The 26781-nt window shown below is 33.7% G+C and overlaps 1 protein-coding gene across 2 annotated transcripts in view; it reads left to right on the top strand.

Annotated features, from left to right (window-relative positions):
- The window catches only part of MAP3K7 (mitogen-activated protein kinase kinase kinase 7), a 57758-nt gene that overhangs the window by 25937 nt on the left and 5040 nt on the right, over positions 1-26781 (top strand). The window contains exons 9-14 of one of the 2 annotated variants that reach the window (XM_016208133.2): positions 817-898; positions 2951-3081; positions 3728-3857; positions 6759-6839; positions 12509-12573; positions 23073-23181. In XM_016208133.2, coding sequence (XP_016063619.1) covers positions 817-898; positions 2951-3081; positions 3728-3857; positions 6759-6839; positions 12509-12573; positions 23073-23181 — 598 coding nt within the window. The remainder of the gene's footprint in view (positions 1-816; positions 899-2950; positions 3082-3727; positions 3858-6758; positions 6840-12508; positions 12574-23072; positions 23182-26781) is intronic. The other variant, XM_016208134.2, reaches the window with a different exon arrangement.

Below are 26781 nucleotides of genomic sequence, written 5' to 3'. Positions count from 1 at the left end.
CTAAGTGATTTCCTAAATGGCCAAAGATTTAATTTGTTCATTCTCTTGAAAATAATTTAGGTAAATCAGCTTGAACTATTCTGATTAAAACTTACCATCATATTTGGGTACCAGCTATATATAAAGAGTGAGTTCTGGGCCCTAAAGATGTGTTCATTAGAAACCATCTTAGTCTCTGTAGTCAGATACCTTAAAACATTAGGGTATATAAATTGGTCAAATTGTAATTGTGCTTAATATATGCTTTGTTTAATTTTAAAAGAAATCTGTTCCTAAATTCTAATTTTTGTGCAGTAAATATTTCTAATATTATATATCCAATTCATAAAGGGATATCCATAATCTGTTCTTTTTATTTAAAATATTGATCCTAACAATCATCCTATGACACATCAGTCTCAGTTGTCAGACTAACAGTTATTTCAACAATGTGGAAGTTTACCTCACGACTATGAGAACATAGATATGTTTCATATAATTATGAGGAATGATACTATTGTACTTCACATGATCCCTTGGAGAAATATTTGCTATTTTCTTCAAGACGCTGGTCTCTGTGTAAAATACTACTTAGGTATATATAGTACGTGGTGTTGATCACAATTGAAATACAGAAAAGGAGCACGTTATTGTCATCTTTATAAAATCAAAAACTTAAATAATTTGGTCTGTTCCTTAGGGAAAACAAAGCAGCATCTTTGCTGAATTCAAATCCCATGACAGCAAAATAATTCAGGTGTACTCTTCAAGTTAATTTTACAGGATTTAATTTGTATTAAAGAAATTTTAAATTGGATTTACTTTTTTTATATATAGTACTTTCCAGGAGCAGATGAGCCGTTACAATACCCTTGTCAGTATTCAGATGAAGGACAGAGCAACTCTGCCACCAGTACAGGTAAATAGATAGTTTGGAAGAGTAATAACCTAATTTTTTGTGTCTTTACCATGAAATTATAATCAAGAAGCAATGAACGATGTCCCCATTTGCAATTTAATTTCTTCATTTCGTACGATTGACTGCAGTTTGAGTTTCCAGGTGCATCATTCTTCATTAAGGTCCAAGATTAAAGAGTTACTGAAGACGTGCTTCCAAGTCTTGGAATTCTTACTTAGTTATATATAAAAAGATTGGATGTTGCATTGCTGTGAATGTCATTCTTTCTTTGAAAAATAGTTTTTATATAGATACTGCTAGATGCAATAGTATTAGTAAGTATTGTAAATATATATAACAACATAGTTCATCATGAACACCCTACTTTTTTGCTCTTTATAGAAGAGTCTACAGGATTCTTCTACAATTTTAGTTCAGAGTTCCTCAGTTTTCTAAATAGGAAGTAGTAGTGGGCTTCGTAGTTTATGGTCATCAAAAAAGATAGTAGAAATAATACTCTAACTTAGAACAATTGTACTTAATATATATTTGGGAATACATTATGACATATTAATTAAAATTAAAAGGTGTATGTGTATATATACATGTATTTATCCTGTATTTAATATTTTTATTGACAAATATTTTTACTATCTATTTCTCCCACCTCAAAAATAATTATATTTATTTTAAGCTTTTAAAATTTCATTCCAGTTTTACTGAATCTTTTGAATTGCTCTGAATTTTAAAGTGAACTCTAAAATTCTGGTTTTTGCTTCTTTTACTGCCTTCAAACCCTCTCCCTCTTTTTATACTGTGACCTTCAACCCTTCGGTCCTTTCACCTTTTCACTGACCTTCAGTCCTCTTAGGCTCTTCCTTTTTTCTTCCACTTAATTCCAGGCAGTTATTATAATCCTACTGGGGATAATTCTCAGCCTTCTATCCCTTGTCTCAAACTTGCTTGGCTAAACCCCAAGTCTGGTTAAATCTGACTCCCAGCTTACTCCTTGTCTGTATCAGTGCAGCTGAATGTGGCTGGAGATGACACATTTACTATCCTCAAATGCCTATTTAGTAGTGCTGGACAGTTGTTTTAGTCCATCTCCTCTCTCCTAGATGATTTAATTTTATATATTAACCCCTGTCCTCAAACTTACACACTTCCTCCTCACTCCTCACTCAGCTGACCTAGTTTTCTATTTCTCTGAATAATTTGGAGTAATCAGAAGATTGTTTCCATAAGCTCCTTCACTACATCTGCCAATCTACCTGTATCTGTGCCCATCTGCTCTGCATTCTCTTCTGTTACTATGGCTGAACTGTCTGCTTCTAGCCAAAGGCAAGCCTGTGAACTTGTGTATTAAATCCCATTCTAGCGGTGCTTCCCTCTTTGACTATCAATAGCACTTGATACTGTTAATTACACTCTTCTTCTTATAGGAATTTCTTCAGTTGGTGTCCAGGATACCATACTAGCCAAGATTGTCTTATGTGTCTGGCCACTATTCTGATGGTTTCCTATGCTGATTGTTTCTTATCTTCCCAGCCTATAAATGTTGGGAGTGCCCAGGACTCAGTAATTTGGCCTCTTCACTTATCTGTCTACTCTCATTTCCTTGGTAATCTCATTTAATATCTTGGCTTTATATACTATCTATTTGCTGATGTTTTGCTCCATCCCAGACCTTAACTCTGCACTCATCCAACTATTTGTTTGATATCTAATAGGAACACAAACTTACTTAACAAATGAGGCTCCTGGCACTTCCTTCAAACTCCTAGGATGAGCTTCCCCATCTTGATTAGTAGCCACTTCATTCTACTAGCTCAGGCTAACAACTGTAAAGTCATCTCTGACCGTGAGAAGACTATTTAGGCATTTTGGTTCCCTTTTTGTGCTATCTTAAATTTCATTTAAAATGAGGTTTTGGGGGGCTGTCTTCATTAGCTTGGAAAGTCGTGTTTATTTCTGTTTATGTCTTGCTAGTGTAGAAAAGAATTTATGTTACATATTGAATGAAGCATGTGTATTATTCCTAACCTCTAATCATAAATGTTTTGGCTTTCCTAGGCTCATTCATGGACATCGCTTCTACAAATACCAGTAATAAAAGCGACACTAATATGGAGCAAGTTCCTTCCACAAACGATACTATTAAGCGCTTAGAATCAAAATTACTGAAAAATCAGGCAAAGCAACAGGTTTGTCTTGTTACTAAAAATAAAATCATATGGTAACCTTACTAGTAGTCATAATGTTATACCAACTGAAATGATTTGCCATCTTCCATTATACAAATTTTGAATCTTGTTGCTGAAACAGATACACTTAAGAGAGAGACATAATGAGAATATCCAATTACCAAGTTGTTTTCCCTTCTGATGATTGCTGCCTTTGCCAACTGTGCAGCTCCCTCCCCATGGTGATTTCTAACTTTAATGGTTGCTGTTTAAAATATTAAAATGGCTATTTCTTGTCTGTACTACCCAGTTAAAGGAATTGGCCTAAATCTATCATTTCATGTTTTTCAGATTTATTATATTTTTACTATTATTGGTTTAAAAATATTTTAAGGTGTGATTGTATTTATCTTGCCTGAGGCATTTAGGTTAACTAACAATTGGGACATTAACTCCAAACTCCAGTGACCACCCTTTTCTAAAGGCCAGTATTGCTGCTTGTTCTCCCTAAGCCCTTTAGCTCCCTCTCCCTGAAAACTTCCTTTTTCTTTCATAAGCAGAACAGAACCCATAAGATTTCTAGTTGTTATTTTTCTTCCTTCTAGGATGTCTAGGATTTTAAATCTAAAGAGTTTCAGTAATTCAAATTGACCTGTAATTTTAACAGAGTGAATCTGGCCGTTTAAGCTTGGGAGCGTCCCGTGGGAGCAGTGTAGAGAGCTTGCCCCCAACTTCCGAGGGCAAGAGGATGAGTGCTGACATGTCTGAAATAGAAGCCAGGATTTCTGCGACCACAGGTAAAAAGTAAATAAAAGTCTGAAGAGGCGTGAAAATGATAGTTTCAATTGTTTCAGTAGTGGGAATATCAGGGGGGTTTAAAATTTTTTAAAGCAGGAAGTAGGCTTACAGTATACTTTCTAAGCTTATAGCAATAATTTATACATATATCTCAAAGTCCAAATGGCTTATAAAATTATTTGGATCATAAAATATACCTTACTAATTACAGATTTTATCAAATGTATTTCAGTGTAAACGTGAACAGAAAATCTAAATGAGAAATTGAAATTTTACCACAACCAGAATGTTTTGGAAGTTTTGTGTGTATGTACACACACACACACACACAGACACAGACACACACACACACACAGACACACACACACACATACACACACACACACACACACACTTTTTTTTAAGAGAGAGGGAGAGAGAAAAAAAAAACCCAACCTGTGTTGCCTCCTGCATGCGCCCCGACTGGGGATCAAACCCGAAACCCAGGTATGTCCCCTGATGGGAAATCAGACCAGCAACTTGCTGGTGCATGGGATGATTCTCCAGCCAACTGGACCACACAGGCCAGGGCTGGAATATTTTGAGTGATTCTATTAGAATTTTGTGCTGAACTCAAATAATAGCAAATATTTTGTTTTGAAATTAGCAAAAACATGTGCTCCAGATCCACATATGATTTGGCCTTACTGTCTGCTCCTTTTTCCTGCTAGTGGCAAAGATAGCTAAGTTGGTTGTGGTTAATTGTAAAAGTAAAGATCATGTTAATTTTATTGGATCTTGAAAAAGTTAACATTTAAATTCTATTTTGTCAGTTCTTAAAATGATTAATTATGGAAGGACTGGTCACACAAAGAAATTATATATGTTGTTACCTGAGTGAACATTTAACATTCTTTTCTAACCAGGTTTCATTTTAGTACTGCTAGTTTAATTTGCTTTCTTTCCGATTCCTGCAGGGTGGAGGGAAGCTCATTATAAAACTAAATACATTTCTGTTGTGAAAAATGGAAATATAAACCAAAAATTTAATCTTTCATAGTTGTCCCACTCGGAGATAAACACAACATTTTTATGTATTTACCTCTAGTCTTTTAACTATATATGTGTGTACATGTATATTAGCATATATATTTTTTAAATTAGCTAACCAGGTTTTTGTTGTTTTTGTTTTTTAGGTCTTTTGTCATTTATTTGTTTTTTTTCTAAATTGAATATTCTCATTTTGTGTGGAGCTCTTTTCAGATAAAAGTTGTGCAGAGGACCATTATACTACACTTGTCTTCAACTAGTCACGATCGCTGATTTTATTAGTTAGCAATAGAATCAGGTTGATATAACAGAATATCCAAAATAACAGTGTCCAACACATAAACTTTTATTGTTGACACTTAAATCTCGAGGTAAGCTCATGATCATTAGGCGACTCCTTTGGTCCCTCTGTACCACAATCCCTATTGTGTGGCTTCCATCTTCAAGGGTACTCTGTACTCCAGGTGGTTGTTCCAATTCCAGTCATCACATCCACACAGTCCAGACAGCAGGAAGGAAAAATTAGGAGAAGGCCAAAGGGCACATCCCCCAGCTCGTCATGGAGCTTTTCCAGAAGTTTCCCAGAACAACTTCTACATATGTGTTATTGGCCATAGCAGTAGGGTCAGATGGCTACATATGGCTTCAAGGAAAAGAAGGACCTGTGATCTTTTATGTGGGAACATTGCTGTCCTTAGTAAAGTGAGGGCTCTGTTGCTAAGAAAAATTGTGATTGGTTGGGCACTAGCAGTCTCTGCCATACACATGGGTCTTCAGAAAGGATCAAGTTCATTGGAGGTCACCAGCCACTGACAAGCTCTCCTGGTCTCTATGAGTTACAAGTGTTTCTGTGGAGGGACGGAGTCTCACTATAGTGTCAGATGAATAGAGATATGCTCTCACATTTTGGGGAATCTTTTCCACCTCAGGGATATCATTCAAGGTAAACCTACCAAATAGTGATTGCTACCTTAAAACAGGGAGTAGTGCTGTAATAACTTTATATCTGCTAGGGTCAATTTTCTAGTCAGGTACTGGTTTATAATTATTCTTGAAAAGAAATGATACTTCACTAGGTTAAAGATAACCACATACATTTAAATTACCCTATCCTTTTTCAACCTTAACAGGTGCTATTGAACAGCCATTGAATTCTACACAATTCAGATTTTTTTTAATGAATTACCTTACTTTGAAAAGTTCATTTTCTCCAGCTTTTCAACACTAATCATGTTTAGCAGGAATGTACCCTAAATTTTGGAAACTATAATAAATAATTCAGTTTACTAGAAGTATATGTAAATATTTATAATTATAAAAGCATATGTATTTTATACTTTGACTCAGTTATCATTTAATCAATAGCACATTTCAAGAAACACCTAACTTGAACTATATTCCTGTATTTTTGTAATTAAAACAAATATGGCAGCTTATTTCTTTTAACTCCTCTCTTCCTTCCCACTTTCATCCTAGCCCCTCCATCGCATATCAGTGGTTTCAATTAGGTAGATTGTTTCTATAAACATGTTTGAATTTAGCTTCCTCATTACCCTGTTTCTATAAACATGTTTGAATTTAGCTTCCTCATTACCCTGCAGCTTTGTTTCTCTCTGTCCATTTTTGTTTTGTTTTTGTTTTTCTTCTGCTAATTAAAGCCAGTGTGTGAAACATATTGTATTGGTAGTTGTTTGCTCCTTAATCACGCCTTTTCTGAGCATGGATGAAAAGTCAGATAGTTCTGCATGCCTTTCTGCACGGAGTGTTATTAACATAACTATTTGAAAACTATTCTGTTTTTGTAATTTATTGTTTTGTGTGTTACTATTTGTGGTTGTTTGCATGTATACTGTATATATGTGTTTTTGCAGCCTGTTCCAAGCCTAAACGGGGCCATCGTAAAACTGCTTCATTTGGCAACATTCTGGATGTCCCTGAGATCGTCATATCAGGTATCATAGACCACCCGAGTTGGTCCAATAACTGTGGAACTGGAGTAATGATCCCTGGTACTTACAAAATGCTTCTTGCTCCAATTTTTATAGGACATGAAAATAGATACCTTGCATGCAGTAATTAGGGAGACAGATTGAAAACTGTATACATTTATCTACACTGAAGTGGGCTTGACAGGATACCTCAGATACCCAAAAATGAGGATAAATAGAAGGAAAGTAACCTTTTCACAGGAGGGACAGTGCCGGCCCAGACTTTACCGCCTTCCTCTCAGCTCTTAGGTGAGTAGATAACTGAACCCAGACCTTTTTTGCACCCAGCAGAAAGAGGAAACAACTATTTAAAAGTGTTTGTTGTCCTTGGCTCCTTGTCTTTCTTAGTTACTACTTTTGGGCCTCCCTCCAGGCTTCCTATCCCAGCCTCTTTCTGTTGGTAGCAAGTGAAATATGGAGTTGAGAGAAGAGAGTTGCTAAATACCATTTGCCTTAACTTAGAAAACAGAAGCAAAGTCAAATTAAATGAGATTTGCTGTTTTGCATGGTATCTTGCCAGAGAATTGTGGTCAGTTCTGATTCTTGTGTATTGTCAGGAGAATCTTCTTGCAAATTACTTGTTTTTATACCTAATTCACACATGGCACTTCAGTGTCTCAAATTGGTAAATTACTTTTATTTCTTATGGTGATGATTTCATAGATGAATCTGAATCGCCATTTTTGATAGAAACTTAAATAGCATGTGTGACCTTCAATATTGGCTAATATGTGTTATCCAAATTATTTTTTTATCCCTCTGCTTTAGGTTTCCCTTTACCTCTCCCCTCCAAATTTTTATAAGAAAATATACAGTCTTCCCCACACACACTCATGGGTCTGCTTTGGGTGAATTCTCCAGCACCCTGGTACTTTGCCTGTGATTGTGCTTTTAGCGTACTATTGTTTTATAATTTAATACCTAGTAGTTGTTTTCGCCTTTAGGAAACTGACAACTGAGGATAGAGACAATGACTTTGTTATTTAGTAATGATTGTATCAGTACTGTTTGGTCAATGCCTCACACATAATGTTTAATAATTATGTGCCTGTTAAATGAACAAACTATTGTTTAGGTCCAGTGGCCAGGAACTAGTATACAAATAGAATCTATATAAATTATAAATATATATAAAATATAAATTAATTCCTACAAGGCATTTTGTGTATCAAAACCATTTTATATTAGAGTAATTACTTTTTTTTCTGGTTATCAAAGTAGTTTGTTTTCCATCATCATTATTGCTGTTCAGAGAAGAGAGTTAGCCTATTTCTTACATTGTAATTTTATTTATTGAGTCATGGGTTGCTTTCAAAATTAACAAGAACTTGAAATCATTTTACTTCATGCTTAAAGGTACTGTTTAAGGGAATAATATTCTAACCAAAGTAGCAACATTTTAATGCACATACTTCTGAACTGTGATTATATTAAATGTTTCAAGGAATCAGGAAAATTTAGACAAATGGTAGTATAATCTTCAGGTAAGCATTAAGAACAAACACACACACACACACACACACAGTGGGCAATACAGCCAATACTGTACAAGTTGAGGGAGAGAGGAGAAAATAATAGTTCTTAATCTGAATGCATTTGCCCCCCAGGGCACATTTGGCAATGTCTGGAAACATTTTGGGTTGTCACAATTGGCATATAGTAGGCAGAAGCCAGGGATGCTGCTAAACATCCTACACTGTACGGGACAGCCTCCCACAGCCAATTGTCCAGCCTAAAATGTCAACAGTGCCAGTGCTAAGAAACCTTGGTTAGATAGATGCTCTGTGTGTCCTATAAAGTAGTTTAAAGTACATCAAATTAATTGACCTTCATAACTGACTTACAAGGAGGAATATCAGGTAAAATTACATATAGTTATTTTACAGATGAAGAACTTAGATCTGATGATGTTGAGTGTTTTTCCCAGAGTCACACATCCAGGATCCCAACCTCTTTGGTTTGAGTAAGAGAAGAGAAGAGTAATAGTTTGCATTAAAGAGAGCTCTTCAACCAGGAGACCCTCTTTTACAACATTGGGTCCTTACAGAGTCAGAAAACCTTAATTCTGCAATTGTCCGAGCAACAATGCTGTTCAAATGGAAATAGTATTCAGTAATACATTTCATTAAATATTCTTACTCCAAATATCCAACATTAATCAGTTTTACTTTTAGTAAAAGAAGGCAAGCACTAAAACTGAAACAATTGGACATAAAAGTCAAACGTTAATTTGTTCTTAGGTTGTATTTTAAAATTAAAGATACAAATATAACCTATGCTTTGAGAATATATCTAATATCTTACATGGATATATTAATTATAAAAGAGGAGGAGATTTATTCTCCACATTTATTAATACCTTCCAGAATTTTTTTCCTCAAAGTCAATTTCCTACAAGTTCTGTGCTAATATCAGATATTTCTTTGATGTGTCCCAGTTGTAAGCATTTTTTAAAATAGAGCTATATTTTTAAATTTTATCTGTTACAAATAAGTAGTTTCAATAACACTTTTCTTTGGCAAAGTGCAGTATACTGAGTGTGATGTATTTAGAATGAACTGTTTTTTTAAATAAGAGCATTCTTTTAAGCATCACAAAAAATTTTATGTGTACTTACTAACAATGTACAAATGTATCTTTTTTGAAGTGTTTGTTGCTTCTGGCATTTTTAAGTTTAAAAATTTTTTAAATATACACTGTTCAAAAGAATTTTTTTTAAAACTACATCTTTATAGTAGCTACACTGCCTAACCTAGTCATAGATAAGCAAATTCATATCTTGTTTTTTGTTTGATCTTCAACACTGTTATATACTATGCCATTCATGAGGAAGAACAAACAACCTATGGCTAACAACAATATTCATCCATTTAGTAGTCTCTTGGGTCTACTAATACTGGACCTTTTAATACATCAGGACTTCCTATGGATCAAACTACACAATTTTTTATACCTCTTCTACAATGGCCCTGGCTCTAAAGAAGTATTAGTAAAGGAATATGAAATTTGTAAATTTGCAGCCTAAATAAGAACATATATTTTTAAATTACATATCCAGTTTACCACGAAGCAGTAATATAATACTGCAGAGTAAAGTGCTATGCAAATTTTTTAAATCTTATATATTTTACACATGGAGAGCACATTGTTCCACAATGTTTAATATTCAAAACTTACGGATCTCAGAATTTTTAACGTTTTTGTTAAGAGATATCTCCAAGAAAATGTGTTCATTTTTACGTGAAGAGAATCTTCAGGAAGTTTGAAAACAGAAAAATCAGAATAGTTAAGTTAAGGAAAACTGAGCTTACTTAAACCAATAAGAAAAACCACAGGAGTGACTGACTTGAGACCTAAGCCAGCAGTCTCTGGAGGGACTCTGATATCTTTCAAATACCAGCTCAGGAAATCAGTTGTACAACTAAATTGACCTATATAAGCTACTATTACAACCACCCTTTTTTAGGAGTGCGGAGTAGGGTGTCCTAAGGATGTAGTTTATTCCTTTTGTTGCTCTTACTTAGAAAAATTATTTTAAAGAATATTATTTGTTCTCTGTCATAAGTCATGAAAAGTTTCAGAATTCATTACGGAATAGAATACTAAGCACATCATTTTCAGGTTTCAGATTCCTTGATTAGGAATCTTGCCCCTCTTTTCTACCTTTTTTCCCCTTTTATACTACCATGTGTAACATAGGTATGCACATATCAAGGAACCATGAAAAAACTACAGTGTAAATGAATTTCTAAATTAGTATTTAGTTGCAAAAAAATTCCAAATTTACTAAGAACACACCCAGTAATTTTCATTTTTAGTAAAAGGGATTTGATTTTTTTACATTCATATTTCTAAATTATGACCTAAAACTTAATATTGGAGCAACAAGTATTTGTTGATTGCAATCCTTTTTTGCTTTGTCTGAACTATTTGCCAGATGGTTTCTGCTATGGTTATACTAATTAAAATGCATTGCTTAATATTGCTTGCTTTGACTCATGCTATAGCTTAAAGATTTTTCATTTTATGGCATTTGTTAACTGTCAGCTCTTCTTTACCCTATTTCCTTAAAATTTTTCACTTCCCTTGCTTCTTACCCCCACCTAGATTTGAGTTTGTTTTTGTTGTTATTGCAGTGGTGATGTAATGACTTTTAGACACATGTGCTGGGTGGTTCCCCAGATTCACAAATGTTGCTTATCTGAAAAGAGAATTCCAGACACTTTTACAAACCTGTCTCATGTAAGCTAATTTTAGAATGATTGTGTTGAATGAAATGTGCCTAAAATTGTTTATTAGTCATGGTAATGGGGATCCTTTTTTCCTCCGGAAACAGGACTAGCTAAAAGGTTTTCTAAAAGTATCCTAGTGTGCCCGATTCAATAAAGTTTGTCATTCTGTTAGTTTGTGATCCAAAGCTGGAACTGGAATAAAATGAAACTTGAGGTGCATTTTTGAGTTATGATTATACAGAGAATTCCAAAACATAGCTTAAAGTGGAACAGAGTGATGTCTTACACTTTCAAGGGTGTCTATAAATTTGAGTTTTTGTGTTCACTACACATATTATTGCATCAAATATTATTTTATCGTAAGATCCTTTTAGTTTATGTGCAAAATGGTAATGGGGTCTCATGGATGAAGGTGCTAAATTATATTGCTGATTGGTTTAAAATAAGATACTTAGGATTATGGGAATGGAAATGTTAAGAATGAAATCTGCCTGCTAATCAGGACACAGCTGTTAGAATGCATGTTCCTGGGGCTTCCCACTAGTTGAGAATTACATAATATAGCTTTCAGGGTCAAAAGAATTTTGAGTATTGTGTCAGCTGTTACTCTTAACTGATCTCTCATACAGAAGATCTGTATGAACATCCCTATTCCCAAATAAAAGTGCTGAGTAAAGCTATTGCTTAATTCATTCTCTTTTGGCGAAGACTTAAATTTGTAGAATTCTTTGATAAACTGATTTTTAAGTTATTACAGCATGGAAGTTCCTAAAGGAGGATTAACACAATCGCCCATTTAAACAAGCTGTATATTTGAGAACAGATGGGAGTCATTCGTCTCCAGTAAGAAATTAAAGAGTTGTTCATAGCCAGTCAGTTACCTGATTCTGACAAGGACTGATAGGCTTAACTAAGTGTGCCTGGGTTTCATAAATTGAAAGCCTAAGCATCCCTTTAGGCCCTGAAATGAAAAAGGTACTGCTGTTGGTTAAAGTCAGTCGTGTCTTACAACCTGATAGCTGTCTTGCTGTAGAAGCTGTAACGTAAGGCCCTTGAAATAGATGCCGTCATCAGCCCCATCCCCCAAGCATTCATCTATTTAAATACATGACGGAAGATGGTGGGAGAGAGTTCAGCAGCTACTCGTGTGGTAGGAGTGGTTATTGTATTAGGACATATTTTGTTGTAGGCTGGCAACTTTTGAGTTAAAACACTGTAGCTGTTTCTTTTTCTTTTTACATCTTTTTTTTTTTTTTTTAAATAATAAACTCACTCTTTTTTCTCACAAACATTTTGTATAGATTCAAGGAGCAACAAATTCCAACTTCCTACTCTAGCAATTACATCCTTATTGTATGTCTGAATAGATTTCGGTATTTTACTTTTTTTATTTTTTAAAAGGCAACGGACAGCCAAGACGTAGATCCATCCAAGACTTGAGTGTTACTGGAACAGAACCTGGTCAGGTAAGACTTGACATTTGAATTCTGTCTTTGAAGAATAATAATGGGCAGGAAACAAGAATTAACTGCAAAATTGCTTAATGAGTTGGCCTAAAATTGTGATAGAGAAGTTCATTTGCACTTGAATTAAGTTCTTAGGAAAAAAATCTAGATGTCATTATTAATCTAACTTGAGGATAATTTAGAAAAGGTTGACTAATTCAGTAGCACTCTGTGCATGTTATGTGGTTTTTATGTATGCTTTAATAAGGAAGTATTCAGTTTCGTAATTTGATAATTTGTCATTATCATTGTCCTCTAAAGGAAATCATTAAATATTTCCCCAATAAGACACCATCCCTCTGAGATCCCTGACATACCTAGAGGACTCTTAACATCTTTTAATTTGTCATATTCACTGGATTTATATTTTTATGAAATATTCTTATGACAGTATTTACTGAGCAGGTGGATAAACTCTAGAACAGCTTCTATCCCAGTTAGGATTTTCATTCTTCATCTTTGTATTTCTGGATGCTCTGCTAAACTCCCCTTATCTCTTTATCACTGTTTTTTTGTAGATGATCTAGACAGTGCTGTAATTAAGCCATGACTGCCTAATACAAATTTTTAGCCCACCAGTTATGTAAAAGCTGCAATTTAGTCACTGATTTTTTGTCTCTTATTCAGGTTGATAAACTGGACATATATAACTTACATCTTATATATGTCATATTCTTAAAATGAATGAGAACTCATTATGAGGTGTTTGTTGATATTTTTCTGTTGTGCAGAGGAAGTAAATTTTGGGAGTACTGGATGCATCCGAAGTAATAAAAATATCACATTATGGTCCATGTTCATATAAAATTATAGGAGTATATATTATAAACAATGTGATTTAACTTATGGTGAAATGTATTAGTACTTTTTGTCCTAGAAAGGTGTTTTTTATTATTTTATTTTTCTAACATACTTTAAATTTTTGAGATTTTTTTGTAGTTGTTAATAAAAATTTGAAAGCCTTTATAGCCATCAACTTAATTAACAAAAACCACTTGAGATATTTAAATCATAAATATCCTTTATTTTCATTTATATTTGGAAATATTTTTATTTCTCACAATGTCTATACACACAGATATACACATACATAGGTAAAAAATATATATATACACACACATTAATTTATTATATATTTTATGATATTAAGTGATTCTAAGTCTTGATTTTATTTAATAGCAGATTTTTCAGTATATCTGCTTCTGTGAGACTCCAGAACTTCTGAATGAACTTTTCTATTTTTCTCCCCCTCAAATACTTAAAGTATTAATCAGGGCATTTAGTAACAGATAGTTTAACATCTGGTATTTGCTTTGATTCCTTACAGGATTGATGAGCTCAGCCTTTTTAACTGTTTACTATTGCTATTGATATGCCAGTTATGAGAAACTCTGGCCAAGTATTCTCCCATTGACTAGGAATGAGAAGCTTGCCCTAAGACAGCCCAGGAGCATCTGCTAGAACGAGTGCTTTTCTCTGTACTCTAATTCAGCACTGTCCTCACCATACCAAGCCTTACTTATTTCCTCACAAGTTCTGTGTTACTTGAGATAATGATTGTTACACTTTTCATTTACAATATCTTCAAGTAAAATACTGGTACTGAGGCAGACCGTGGTTGTGGGACAGTCATTTAAAGTCTGGCTAAGCAGTGATTAAACAAAGGCACCAGGTTTGTTTATATGGCCATGGAGATTGATGAAGAATATGAAGAGACTAATTTGTCCACTGAGCACAGTAATCAGAGGAAGAGAGAGAACTTGCTAATGAGATTTAGCATTACATCTTACAGAGGAAGGTAAACTGACCAGAGTGTATTTTGGCTCTTGGCTCAAGACTAATCTTAATAAAATCACTTAGACTTTCCATCTGTAAACTAAAATTAAATTGGTTGTTTTTATACTGCCATTTCTTTTGAAACAAGAATTGTGAACCAAGCAAGCTTCTTTATTAAAAGTAGTTATTTAAGTATTTTTGTAAACTCACAACATACACCTTACTTTTAAATTAATTATTTCAGGTTTTTATTAATTCAGGAAGCTTATTAAGCACATGTAATGGATCTGGTCTCCTACATACTTTGAAAAGATACTGAGAAAAAGCAGCCCTTGCTGTCCAGGAACTGATCTGATACAGGCCTCAGTGTTAGAACATAAACAGTTTCTCAGAACACCAGTAAACAAGGTTATGCTGAGACCATGATAAGATGAGACAAAACAAGACCGTTTTGTAACGTTGTCTAAGCACAGACAAAAACAAGGTCACTGTGCCACCCACAAAATGCCAAACATTGCCTTCTCCTAGCTGACGTGACTACTGCTGCTTTTCCAGTTGTGGCTTTATCCTCTCTCTGCTCTGTCCTCCTGGTAGAACTGCCCCTGCTTTGTGGCAGTAGCCAGTCTAGAGTGAACCCCTCCTTCGTTGGAGCCTCCCCAAATCACAAAACAGAATCCCAAATCCTAGAATAAGCTCTTTCTAAAACCTTCCTACTCAGACACCCCACAGTGCCCGTTGGTGAGCTTTCTGGTTCACTGCAACAAAAGGTAAAACCAACTTCACCTACTGTAAGTGTGTTCCTGGTGTTCTTTCGCTGGGGCATAGACTACCAAGAAGGCCTAGTAGTCCCCATGGAGCATATTTGGGCAGGTCTTATCCCCAGTTCATTTAAAAGCTGTAGCAGTAACAGGTGCCATTGATTTATGGTGTACCAACTTTGTGCCAGTCAGGCCTTTTTAATGTTATTTAATCTTACCCCTATAAATTTATATTGTTTATTTTCCTCATTTTGTGGATTGAGAAATTGAGGGTCAGAGAAACTCAACTACCTGAGTCTCTTACCTCCCTTACACCTATCACCAAGTTTTGAATCCAGATCTGAATCTAAAGCACCCAAACTCTACACTCTGTCATTCTACCGTGTATATAAAACTGAATGGAATGCATGCCAGTGTAATCCTAGATCTCTTTACTGTGAAGTGTTTTGGCTTCTGATAGTCTACAATGTCATTAATTATTTAAATAGTTTTCAGTGATGATGAATTTTTGCCGTATCATATTATTGAGCAAGGCTAACCCACCTTGATAATAAATTTCTACAGACGACTGCACAAATTTATATTTTATATGTCTGGATGAGCCTTTCTATGTTTTATTAAAATTATACATTCTTTTGTATGCTGCATACCCCTTCTGGAAATATATAATATAGATCTATTTTCAAGACTTCTCTTAAAGGGGGCTAAAGTCAGTAAAACACAACTGAAAGATGATGCAATTATGATTATTTAGAAAGCTAAACATACTATATTTTTGTATGAAGTTTAGAATCTCCTTTTACTAGTTAGTTATGTGACTTTGGGCAAGTTTCTTAATTTCCCTAAACTTCAGCAACTTCATCTGCCAGTGGGGACCATAATACTCATACCTCAGGGTTCTTATAACATACGAAATTACCAGACACAATAGATGCTTAATACATATTGTATGCCTGCTCCCCAGAGTGTGCCTTCCAGGGCTCTTACTACTTCCTTGCTCTCACTATAATGTATTACTATCCAGAAGTAAAACAAAAAAGTACTTGGAAAGAAGTAAAACCTATTGGCATTCTATTTTTTCTGTGTAAGAGAAGCTTCTATAAGGGATCATGGAAAACATTTGCCTTAAAGGCCTTTAATCACATATACAGAGATGTATTATCATACATTGTTTTTATTTAAGGGATATAATTTATGTCCATCCTCAACTGCACCTTCTTTATTGTAAATAATTTTCTGTTAAAACTCTTAAATCAGAGGCTTACAATAATAGTATTGAATAATTCATGGTACATAGGAATTTTGTACCTTTCTATTAGAGAATTTTGAGACCATATAAGAATAATAAAATTCTACAATTTCCTTACAGTGAACTATAGTGAAGTCAGAATTAGAATGAGCCTATACCTTCAGGTCAGAAAAATGTTTTCAATACACCCTGCCATGTATAGATTTAATTGAATTATCTGTGACTGTCATAATGAATTATCTGTGACTGTCATAGCAAGAATATTATATAAATTGACATTTAATCTCTGTGTTTTGTGCTTGTATAATTTTAGCAACTAAGATTTCTAAGGGTTTAAAATAGCTTTAAAATGTCAGTCTAAATAGTAGCACTGGCCATAAATTCTTGCCTCATGAAAATATTTTCTCAGTCTTTCAGGTGAGACATAAAAAGAAGCAAAGCTTTATTTTTGCCTGTAAAATAACACCCAATTTCTTTTTATAAATATAGAGATAAAGTTTTGGTCAAAGTCCAATTCTCATTCGTGTCCACTGGTGGTAATTTGCCCCCGCGATTTAAATTTGGCTTAGTATTCCTCTGCTGCCTTAAATTGCTCTGTAGTATTTCTGTATTCTCGTACCCACTTTCATATCCAATCTTTGTGGTAAGTCACGTTTCTCTCTGTCTCTTAAACTTTGCAGTTTATGTAAGCATAGCATAAAGTAATTGTAAATGTCTTGAAGGAGCAACCTAAATAAGTTAATAGTTTGAGAGCGTTTATGGCCATCAGAATTTTACCAGTGATTTTTTAAAAATAGCTACTATAAAATAAGACATTTTCCATAGCAAGTTGTAAGCAGTAACATAAATTGAACCCACAAACTAGATTTTTCTAATTGTCAGATATTATCTGTTCCTTACTTATGCCTCTTATTTTTCAGGTATTCAAAAAATACAGTTACGGCTTGTTTTAAAATATTTCTTCAGTTTTTTTATATGAACATATTAGCATATTATGTTATTCATTGAGATATCAATCCCTCGAAATCTGAAGACTTCTTAGGGATTTAAATTTAGCTCACTAGAGCTTTTCTTGTAGCTTTAAAGAAAGACTAGTTTTGAAACTTTACCTAAAAATATTAGCCTTATTTTTTTAGTTTTATAGCTATAGGAAATCTCAAGTAAAAAAAATGACTGTGCTCATGAGATACTATCTGAGAGTTTCTTCGAAAATTAGAAGGTGAAAAATAAGTAGCAAAGAATTCTTTTGGGAAAGGTATAAATTTAAGGAATACTATAATTCATAGTAGGTCCAAATAGGGTTATTTGTTTTAATATGACAAGTATTCAGTGACTTTTTTAATGGACAAAATCCACTTATATTTTGTAAACCTAATTGTTACTTGTATCTTGTTTAATATCTCATAACTGATATTGAGTCTCACATGTCACAAACACATAGTTATTTCTCTCCTTAAAATGTTAAAGTAAAACTATTAATGTAAAATTAGGTTGACTGAAACCCTCCTCTGCTAGCACTTTGGAAAAAAAATACTCTTGTTTTATAATATAAATTATAACTATGGTGAAGTCAGTGTACTCTTTTTAAATCACAAGACTTGCTTTCAGTGAATGAGGTTAAAAGGACTCAGTAATAATGTCATAATATCTGTTTTACCAAGGGTGACAGCATTCTAAAAATAAGAGATACATTTCATCACTGATTCTCTCTGGTATTTATTCTTATTCCTCTTACATATAAAAGACAACTAAGCCTAAGCACCAGTCTTATTTCTTAGTACCAGCAGCTCTTACTATTATTTTATTCAGTGAGTGTTGATTATGTGGTTATTGTATAGTAAGTAATTTTCTAAATCCTGGGAAGTGTAATACAAAAGTACATACGATCTCTACCCTTAGAAGATTTTTATGCTTTTGCAAAATCACAAACTTTGAAAGTAGTATAAAGCATTTCTGGCTCAAGTTAAAGTTTTTGTAGGAACAGACTAAATACAGCCAAAATTCAAGGAGAGAAATGTCTTTGTGATAGGATTTAGCCACTGAATATGTTTTAAATAAAAACTGATTTTTGATCTAGAGAGGGAATTGTTAGGAGCTACAAGTCTACTCATTATATTTATTCCCATCTTATATTTACAACAACCTAATTATCTGCCATTTAGTAAGCATTTTATTGTGTGAAGACACTTCAAGTACATTATTTCAATTGATTTTTTTACAACCTGATGAGGTAGGTAATACTGTCTTCATTTTACTATTGAGTCTTAGAGGTTAAATAACTTATCTCAAGCCACACTGCTAATAAATGGCAGACCAGAGACTCAAACTCTGGGTTGTACTGTCTCTAATGCCTGACTTAACTGTTGCTACTTGTCATCCACACTTGATAAAGGAGGAGCCTAAGGCTCAGAGAGGCTGAGTTACTTGTTTAAGTTTACACAGCTATAAATAGCAGAACTGATACTTAAAACCCAGGTCTCCAAAGTATTAGGCTAAATCAGCTATTTTGAACCAGTGTGTTGCAGCACACTGGTGTGTCACAAGAATTTTTAAAATATGCAGTACCTGACTATTTAGTCAGGGGCACTGACCTCTTTTTCCTTAGATTGTCCAATTGAAAAATGACAACAGCCAACACAACAATAACCATCCTGTGTGAATGAATCAAAATTATACCTTTTTTTTTTTTTTTTTGGTCAGATCAGAAAAAAATACAACGTATTTTTTGGTGTGTAGCAGGATTTTAGTAACTAGTTTATGTATGCCATGAGGTGAAAAAGGTTGAAAATTGCTGGACTAAATCACGTGAATTTGCTGATATTTGACTGTTTGTGACCTGTAAAAGTAGCAGTTTTATATATATATTTCAGTTTCATACATGCTCTTTGCACTATACCATATAATCCTTGAATGAATATAATGTCAAGGTTAAAAGCAGGTAGGGAAACGGTGTAAGAAATTGTCAGAGGAGGGACGATCTGGGTTGTGGTAAGGTAAACCTGCCAATGGAAGTTGAGGAATGTCAGGGTGAAATTTCAGAACTGATCCAGTAACAACCAATAAACATTTTCTGTTCTGCACACTGCTAGGCACTCCTCATCCTGTAACACAGGTTCTGGTTTTGTGCACAAAGAACCAGGGATGTAGCAAGAATGGGCAGATCTGTTTAAGGGACCCTGAGCTGGGCCTTACATGAAGGAGAGGAATTAACAAGAAGAGAACAGAATGAGCATGGTGATACACAGGGCTCCTTTATAAGTGTGACATGAATGAACTAAGATTTTGGAACTACCGGTCTCATACTGAGTTTTAAATTGTTTATGGTATAGAAAAGCTTTTTGGAATTTCTGAAGCAATTTCAATGGGTACCCAAGAAGGAAGTAACATTCTATCAGTTTTTCTTTTCTTCCAAATTATTTTATGATTTAGTCTCTGAAATTGTTATAAAAGTGCCTTTCTCTGGTTAGTATCCTCAGTCCACTGTGAGTTTTTAAGGCTTTACCTCATAGAATTTTAGCACAGGATGGAACACTGAAAGTCATCTCATCCTTAACTCAGTCCTAACCCTTCTCCAGATAAGGAAAGCAAGACTTCTTGAAGTAAACTAAATGACACGTGACACCACAATTAAAACTCACATCTGGTCATTTCTACTCAAGGACACTTTACACTGCTATATGGCCTTTCATTTTTACTTGATGCACCTTAGAGTGTTCCTATGTTTACATACTGAAACTGGACATAAAATTCTTTATGAATATATGTGTTTTTTATGTTTGATGAGATGTAACTCCAGATTCTTTTTTTGAGTTTCCTATTGGGTATTTAGTAACATATCAAGAGAAAAAGGTGCTTTTTAAAAAAATCCTTATGAAATCCATTTTAGTTTATATGTTCTTGAGAATTTTAATATATGATGTATAAATACATAGACAAGAACACATGTAATATGTGAGTAGTGAAACCTGGTAATAAAATGCACACTCACAAACCCACCGCCCAACATAAGAAAGGGAGCACGATCAGTTCCCACGAGTCTCCCGTGTAGTCCTCACCCGTGACCCCCTTTGCATCCTCTCAACGCCCACAATGCCATTTTCCATCATCTGTCATGTTTCTACCTTTCATAAGTGCCCTCTGGCTGATTAAGAAATTCTCTTAAATGAAATTTAAGTTGTTAAATGTAGGTTTCATAAATGGATATTAAATTTTATCAAATACTTTATTTGTATCTGTTGAGGTTTTTCTTCTTCAATCTGTTGATATAATGAATTGGATTAATAGAATTTCTAATGTCAAGTGGCCTATGCAACTGTAGAATAACCTCAACTTTTTAAATAATTTTGTTGCTGAATGAGTCAGGAACTATTCCTCGTTTTTCAAGAATAATTTCTTTAAGATGGAAAATGTCATTTTCTTGAGTGATAGAACTCGCCTGTAAAACCTTTGGATTTTCTATAATGTATAGAAATTTTGATAACTTATAGGCTTTTTGGGGTATATTTCTATAACGTATATAGAAATTTTGGTAATTTATGTTCTTTTGAATTTGTCTATTTCACTTTGGTTTTTATTTACTAACCACAAAATTTTTATAGTATGCTCTCATTTTGTTTCTTTTGAGAAACTTATAGCTTAGTTCTTTTTCTGACTATGTATGTTAAATCCTTAGCTTATAAATTATCACTGCTTCTAATTTTTTCGCATAAATATTTGGAATTAAGTATTTTTCACTCAGTACTTCTTTAGTTGGATGCCCCAGGTTTTAGCATGATTTGAGTTAAAACTCAGTTTAAATTGTTTTTAATTTCCATTTTGTTTTCTTTGAACAGTGAGTTATTTAGAAGTGTTTTTAAATGTTTAAACATGGGATTTTTAAAGATTGTGAATCAATACAAAAATATATGGTTTATATGATACTAAATTTTTAAAAAATTTTTGAGATCTGTTTTATAACTTAGTACATGATCAGTTTTTATAAATGTTCCATGGGTGCTTAAAAAATGCATATTGTCATTTTTCAGGCATAGAGTTTATGGAGTTCAGGTTGTACTATGTACATGTTTTGTTTTTTGGTCTGATTTTATGTATCATTTACAGAGGATTTTTTAAAATATCTCACTATGATTGATCATGAATGTTTTTCTTGTAGTTTTATTATCTGTTTGGAAGCTTTGTATAGGTACAGCCTATATTGTAATAGGCACAGCATATAAATTTTGAATTGTTTTCTTCTGAATTGAATTACTTGTATCTTTCCCTAGTAATTTTATTCTCTCTGATATTAATATAATTATATAATTTTGGGGGGGGTAGTTTTTGCCTGGTTATCTTTTTTTATCCTTTAACTTTCTGTTTTCTCTGTCTCTGTGAATTAGATATGTCTCTTATAAACAGCATTTACTCTAGCCTGACAATCTGATTTTTAAAATATTTTAACTGGAGAGTGTAATCCATTTATATTTATTACAATTACTGTTCTTATTTTATGCTTTATTTCTTTTTTTCTTCCTTTGAATTCAATAATATATTTCTCATTCCATTCTTTTTCTCTCTGATTGGGGAGTTAGATATATTATTACTTTTAGTAATTGCCTGTGAAATTTTAACTCTCATGCCCAACCTAAAGTTAGTATCTTTAGGCTGAACAATATGAAGATTTTTAAATTTATGTTTCTCTTTCTGATGCTATTGTTATTCAGATTTTAGTACCATCTTATTTATTAGCTTGGTAATTCTATAAATTAGTCATTGTTTTCATTGTTTAATATTTTCAGTGTATGGATTCATACTTGTGTTTACCAGTAATCCTGATATCAATTTGGCCCTTCCATTAGGGAAAAATTTTTCTTCTTCCTGAATGCTATAGAAATTCTTATGGTAAGAATCTATGAATGATAGACTCAGTTTTTTGTCATCTGAGAATGTTATTCTGACCTCATTCTTCACGTTTTTGTTGGCTAAACAGTTGCAGTTCATGGTTATTTTATTTTAGCAGTTTAAAGATAATTCTTCTTTCCTCTGACTTCCTTTGTTGTTATTAAGAATAACTGGTTTGTGTTTTTTTATAAATAACCTTTTCTTTATGGACGCTTTTTACTCTTTTCTATATGTCTTTGTTTTCAAGAATTTGATTATAATTTGCCTCATGTTTAACTCAGTGTCGTAGGTTTTTTCTTATTTTTTCTGCTCAGGGTTTGTTATGGTTGGGGCTTGTTAGATTTCCCATTGATTCTGGAAATTTTTTGCAGATTCACAGTGGATACATTTTCTCCCTTCCACACAGAATTACCAAGACAGACAAATTTACTTACCTTCTTTTGTAGGGTAGATTTTTTTCCCCTCGTTCCTTCTTTCCCTGAGTATGAAGTCTTCCTTGGGTTTTAGCTTTAAGCATGGTGGTTCTCCAGCCTTACTCCCATCTACAAAGGCCCAAGATTTCACACCTGTTCCTCTGGGTGTGATAGGCAGTCAAAACAAAAGCTTTAGGTCATTAGTGTTCCGAATGTGTATATTTGTGTGTGTGTGTGTATAATATCCTTAGAGGATTTGAGGTTTTTCTGCAAGAGTGTTTTGGGACCTCTACTGATAAAAATGGAATTCTGTCCTTTGCCTTGTAATGAAAATTTTTTCTTGTCATTTTTAAAAAATAAATCTCCTGTTACTTCTTTCTACAGGTGAGCAGTAGGTCATCCAGTCCTAGCATCAGAATGATCACTACTACCTCAGGACCAACCTCAGAAAAGCCAGCTAGAAGTCATCCATGGACCCCTGATGATTCCATAGGTACCCAGTTTATTTCCTCATTTTAATTATGAAGTTGAATTTACCATATTTATTTTTATTTAGTTGTGTCATTACTGTAATCTTTACAAAGGCAGGCATTGTACAACACTTTAGATTTTCATATTAGTAAAGTCAAATATTTAGCAATAAACTTAAAAATGTCTTTTTGAGTACTGAAGCAGAGACCATTAGCCCTCTGCATTACTTTTCACCCAGATACTAAACATTTATTTTGAAGATGGTTTGTTTAGGGGTTTTCCCAAATAAGAGATATTATATTCTTGATACTTTAGTCTGTTATTGTCTTATTATGATCCACTGTACTGAATGATAGTAGTAAAGTTGTTATGTTTTAAGTACCTAAATTCAGTAGAATGGTAAAAATAATCATCTTCATCTCAGTCTTTTGTTTTAAAGATACAAGATAACAGGTATAAAAAATGTCTGATAGTGACCTTTTGAATCAGTTTTAAATAATAGGGAAACTTCATTTTAGTTATATAAATAGTCTGTTAAATAGACCTTTTAAAGCCTGTTAAAAGTTATTAAGACTCCCTAACATGAATAACTAACTAGTCAAAATATTAGTATCAAAATCCAGTGATAGGATAGATTCAGTATGGGCAGGCAGGAAATTATGTGCCATAGTGGAATTAACTTTCCTTCGCATTAGAAGAATACCTTGATAAATACTCAAAAGTACGCTCCTATAAAAATTATTTGCATGCTATGATGTCAGAGAATGAACATCCATCTCTTAGACCTTGGAAAATTAAACCATTTAGGATTTTATATAAGATCATGTTAATGGCAATTAAATTACAGTTAAAAAGTCAGCCCTCTGTGTTTACAAACTAAAATACTGCTTATAAGTACTTATAAATATTTGGCATGGTTTAGTCACATAATTTAATTTAAAAAATTAACTGGGTGGCTTTTCTCTGTGTCATGTAAGATAGAACTATGTTTAGCCAGGGGTGTACTCTCTAGTTTTAGTAAGTTTAAATTTAGCGATAGCAAAAACTCAGTTCTAAGTTTCACCCCTAGCACAGCCTAACCTAGGACTGCTCAGAACATTTACTCAGCACGTGTGCAGAATTCACCATGATGTGCTTCTCCTTAGAGGCAGACAGGGAAATGCTCTTGACAGATTTGATCATTAATCGTCAGGTAATATCAGCTCTTTTTGGTTTCTAAACCCTCAGGTGAGGGAATATTCTCCCTGACATTACAGTATTTGCCTAAACCTGATACTCAATGTGGCAGGCCTCCTAACTTCAGCCTAGACTAATCTCAACATGTAACAGACTGTGAGTTCATGAGGGTAAAATCAAAATTCTCTTAGGTCCATCTCACTTAACTGCTTTGTTTCCACTTCATGAGTTCTTCCAACCCCCATCTCATTTTTTTTGTTTTCTGGGACCTAAAATACCACAAAATATCAATAGCTAGAATTTGTCAAAGGTCCAGCCTTGAAATTATGGCAAATGTATGGTTATCATTTTTAAATGATGTTGAATATAATTTTAGAAGTTGAGGCTCTTGTTTAAGTTTATGATTAATGAAGTTCAACTTTGCAAAATTTCTTAAAAAAGTGTTGATAATCAAGCTAATAGAATAAATTACAGGGAAGAGATAGGTAAAGCCTTTTTCTTTGAAGGCCCACTGACTCAAGAAAAAATTGGAAGTGCATACATAAGTTAAAACAACCTAGTTAATTTGATTTTTCTTTTAATTTAAAAGAGGAAGTGTTCTGTATATTTTCCAGAGAAAAATAAAGAGCAGGATGATTTAATAATCATAGCACATATTGAGTGCTCATGATTATTTATAGGTTTCTGTTTATATTATAGTGGAGATTTAAAAAAAGACAAATGTACCCAAGAGAAGCTAGTGAGAGAGATGCCTAGACCTAGAAAAGAGAGCCACAGAGCTTAGGAAAACTCACTGGAGAGTTTCTCCTGTTCTCAGTACTTGGCCAAGGTAAAAGCATAAGACATGGGCCACTGCTACAATCTGATTAGAGCACCGTAATACTGACACATAAAAATAAGGTCATCATGCTTGCTATGTAATAAAACTACTAAATTTGTAGTGCAAGCTGAGTGTTTTAATAGCTAAGACAGAAATCAATTAGGTAAAACCTGGCATAGTCTGCAACTTTTTTGTAAAATTGTGAGACTTGTTCTTTAGTCATAAAGCAGAAAGAAGACAACATTTCACATGAAGGGAACACGTACTTAGAGAATGTGAGATGGTTATGAGTATTGTGTTTGAGGGGGCCAAAAGATATTTTTGCCTAATTTAACCGAAGAAATATGAGTCTTGACATTCAGGAAATGAGATTAGATTTGATTAGCAATTGAAACATTAAAGATGTTTCATGGACAAACTCTCATGGAATATCCTTTGCTGTCTTATGATAAATTATTGCTATTAACACTAAAAACTAAAGTTCAGTTTGTATATAAATGAGAAAGTGAAATCTCACTTCTTGGTTTTAGAGAAAAACTAATATTCAATAAAGGACCTTAAGTTCCCCACCATTGGAGGCCTTTAATTGTTTGAATAAATACTTGGATTTTTTTCCACCCGCAGAATATTATGAGACATTGATATATTATACTTAATTCTGAAATACATATCAGTGTCTAAGATTTAAGAACGGGTAATAGGAGTGGAAATGTTAAATATAAAAACTTTCAAGGCAGTTTTCCTATAAAGTCAAGGGGGTTTTTTGAAAATTTGTTTATTTTTTAATCCTCACCCAAGGATATGTTTATTGATTTGAGAGAGAGAGAAACATCAATGTGGGAGTGCAACATCCATCGATTTCCTCCCAAACGCACCCAGGCTGGGGATCAAACCCTTTACTTTTCGATGTACGGGATGACATTCTAGTCACCTGAGCCACATCGGCCAGGGCAAGGGGAAATCATTTTTAATCAATTTCAACTTTGTGGAAAGTAGTGTTCCGTGGGAGCATAATTTGAAACTGCTGTTGGGGATGAGGAAAGGGTTGGTCAGAAAGATAACAAATTAACTGTACTTCTTATTTAAACATTTCAGAAAAACATTTATGTTAGTGTATGATTTTAGGGTAAATAAGGCTCTCCTAGGCAGTACTGTTGTTCTTTCTTTAATAAATATTACTTTTCAAACTGAATTACAAACTTGAGTATGTTAAAATGCCCTCCCTTCCCTATTCATTTAGCATCAATAACAAGATCACTAATGGTCAGCATCATGTGGCATTTCTTTTTTTTTCTTTTCTTTTTTTTTTTTTTTGGTTTGAAATACTCTATTTTGTAAAGCGTGGTATTTCTTACAGGCATTAGATTGTTTGGTCTGTTAGCGTAAGCTTTTGGAGTTACTTGTAAGCACATTCTCAATAGTTTAAAAAAACACAAAACACTACTACTAGAGTACCAGTCAACAGTAAGTTAGGATGTTACTGAACTATCCAACTCTTCGTTTTTTATTGCATTGATGCAGTGCCTTGCTGTCCTCCTAACCTTGCCTTTATCTGCACCACGCTTTCAGTGAGTTACTTGTCGGACAGAGGGCTGAACAGCAGCTCGCTTGTTTAGTTCATTTGTT

The sequence above is a fragment of the Miniopterus natalensis genome, chromosome 5 (assembly GCF_054644295.1).
Source record: "Miniopterus natalensis isolate mMinNat1 chromosome 5, mMinNat1.hap1, whole genome shotgun sequence".
NCBI classification, from domain to species: domain Eukaryota; kingdom Metazoa; phylum Chordata; class Mammalia; order Chiroptera; family Miniopteridae; genus Miniopterus; species Miniopterus natalensis.
The sequence above is the reverse complement of the archived record's forward strand: the minus strand, read 5'-3'. Positions and strand labels throughout refer to the sequence as shown.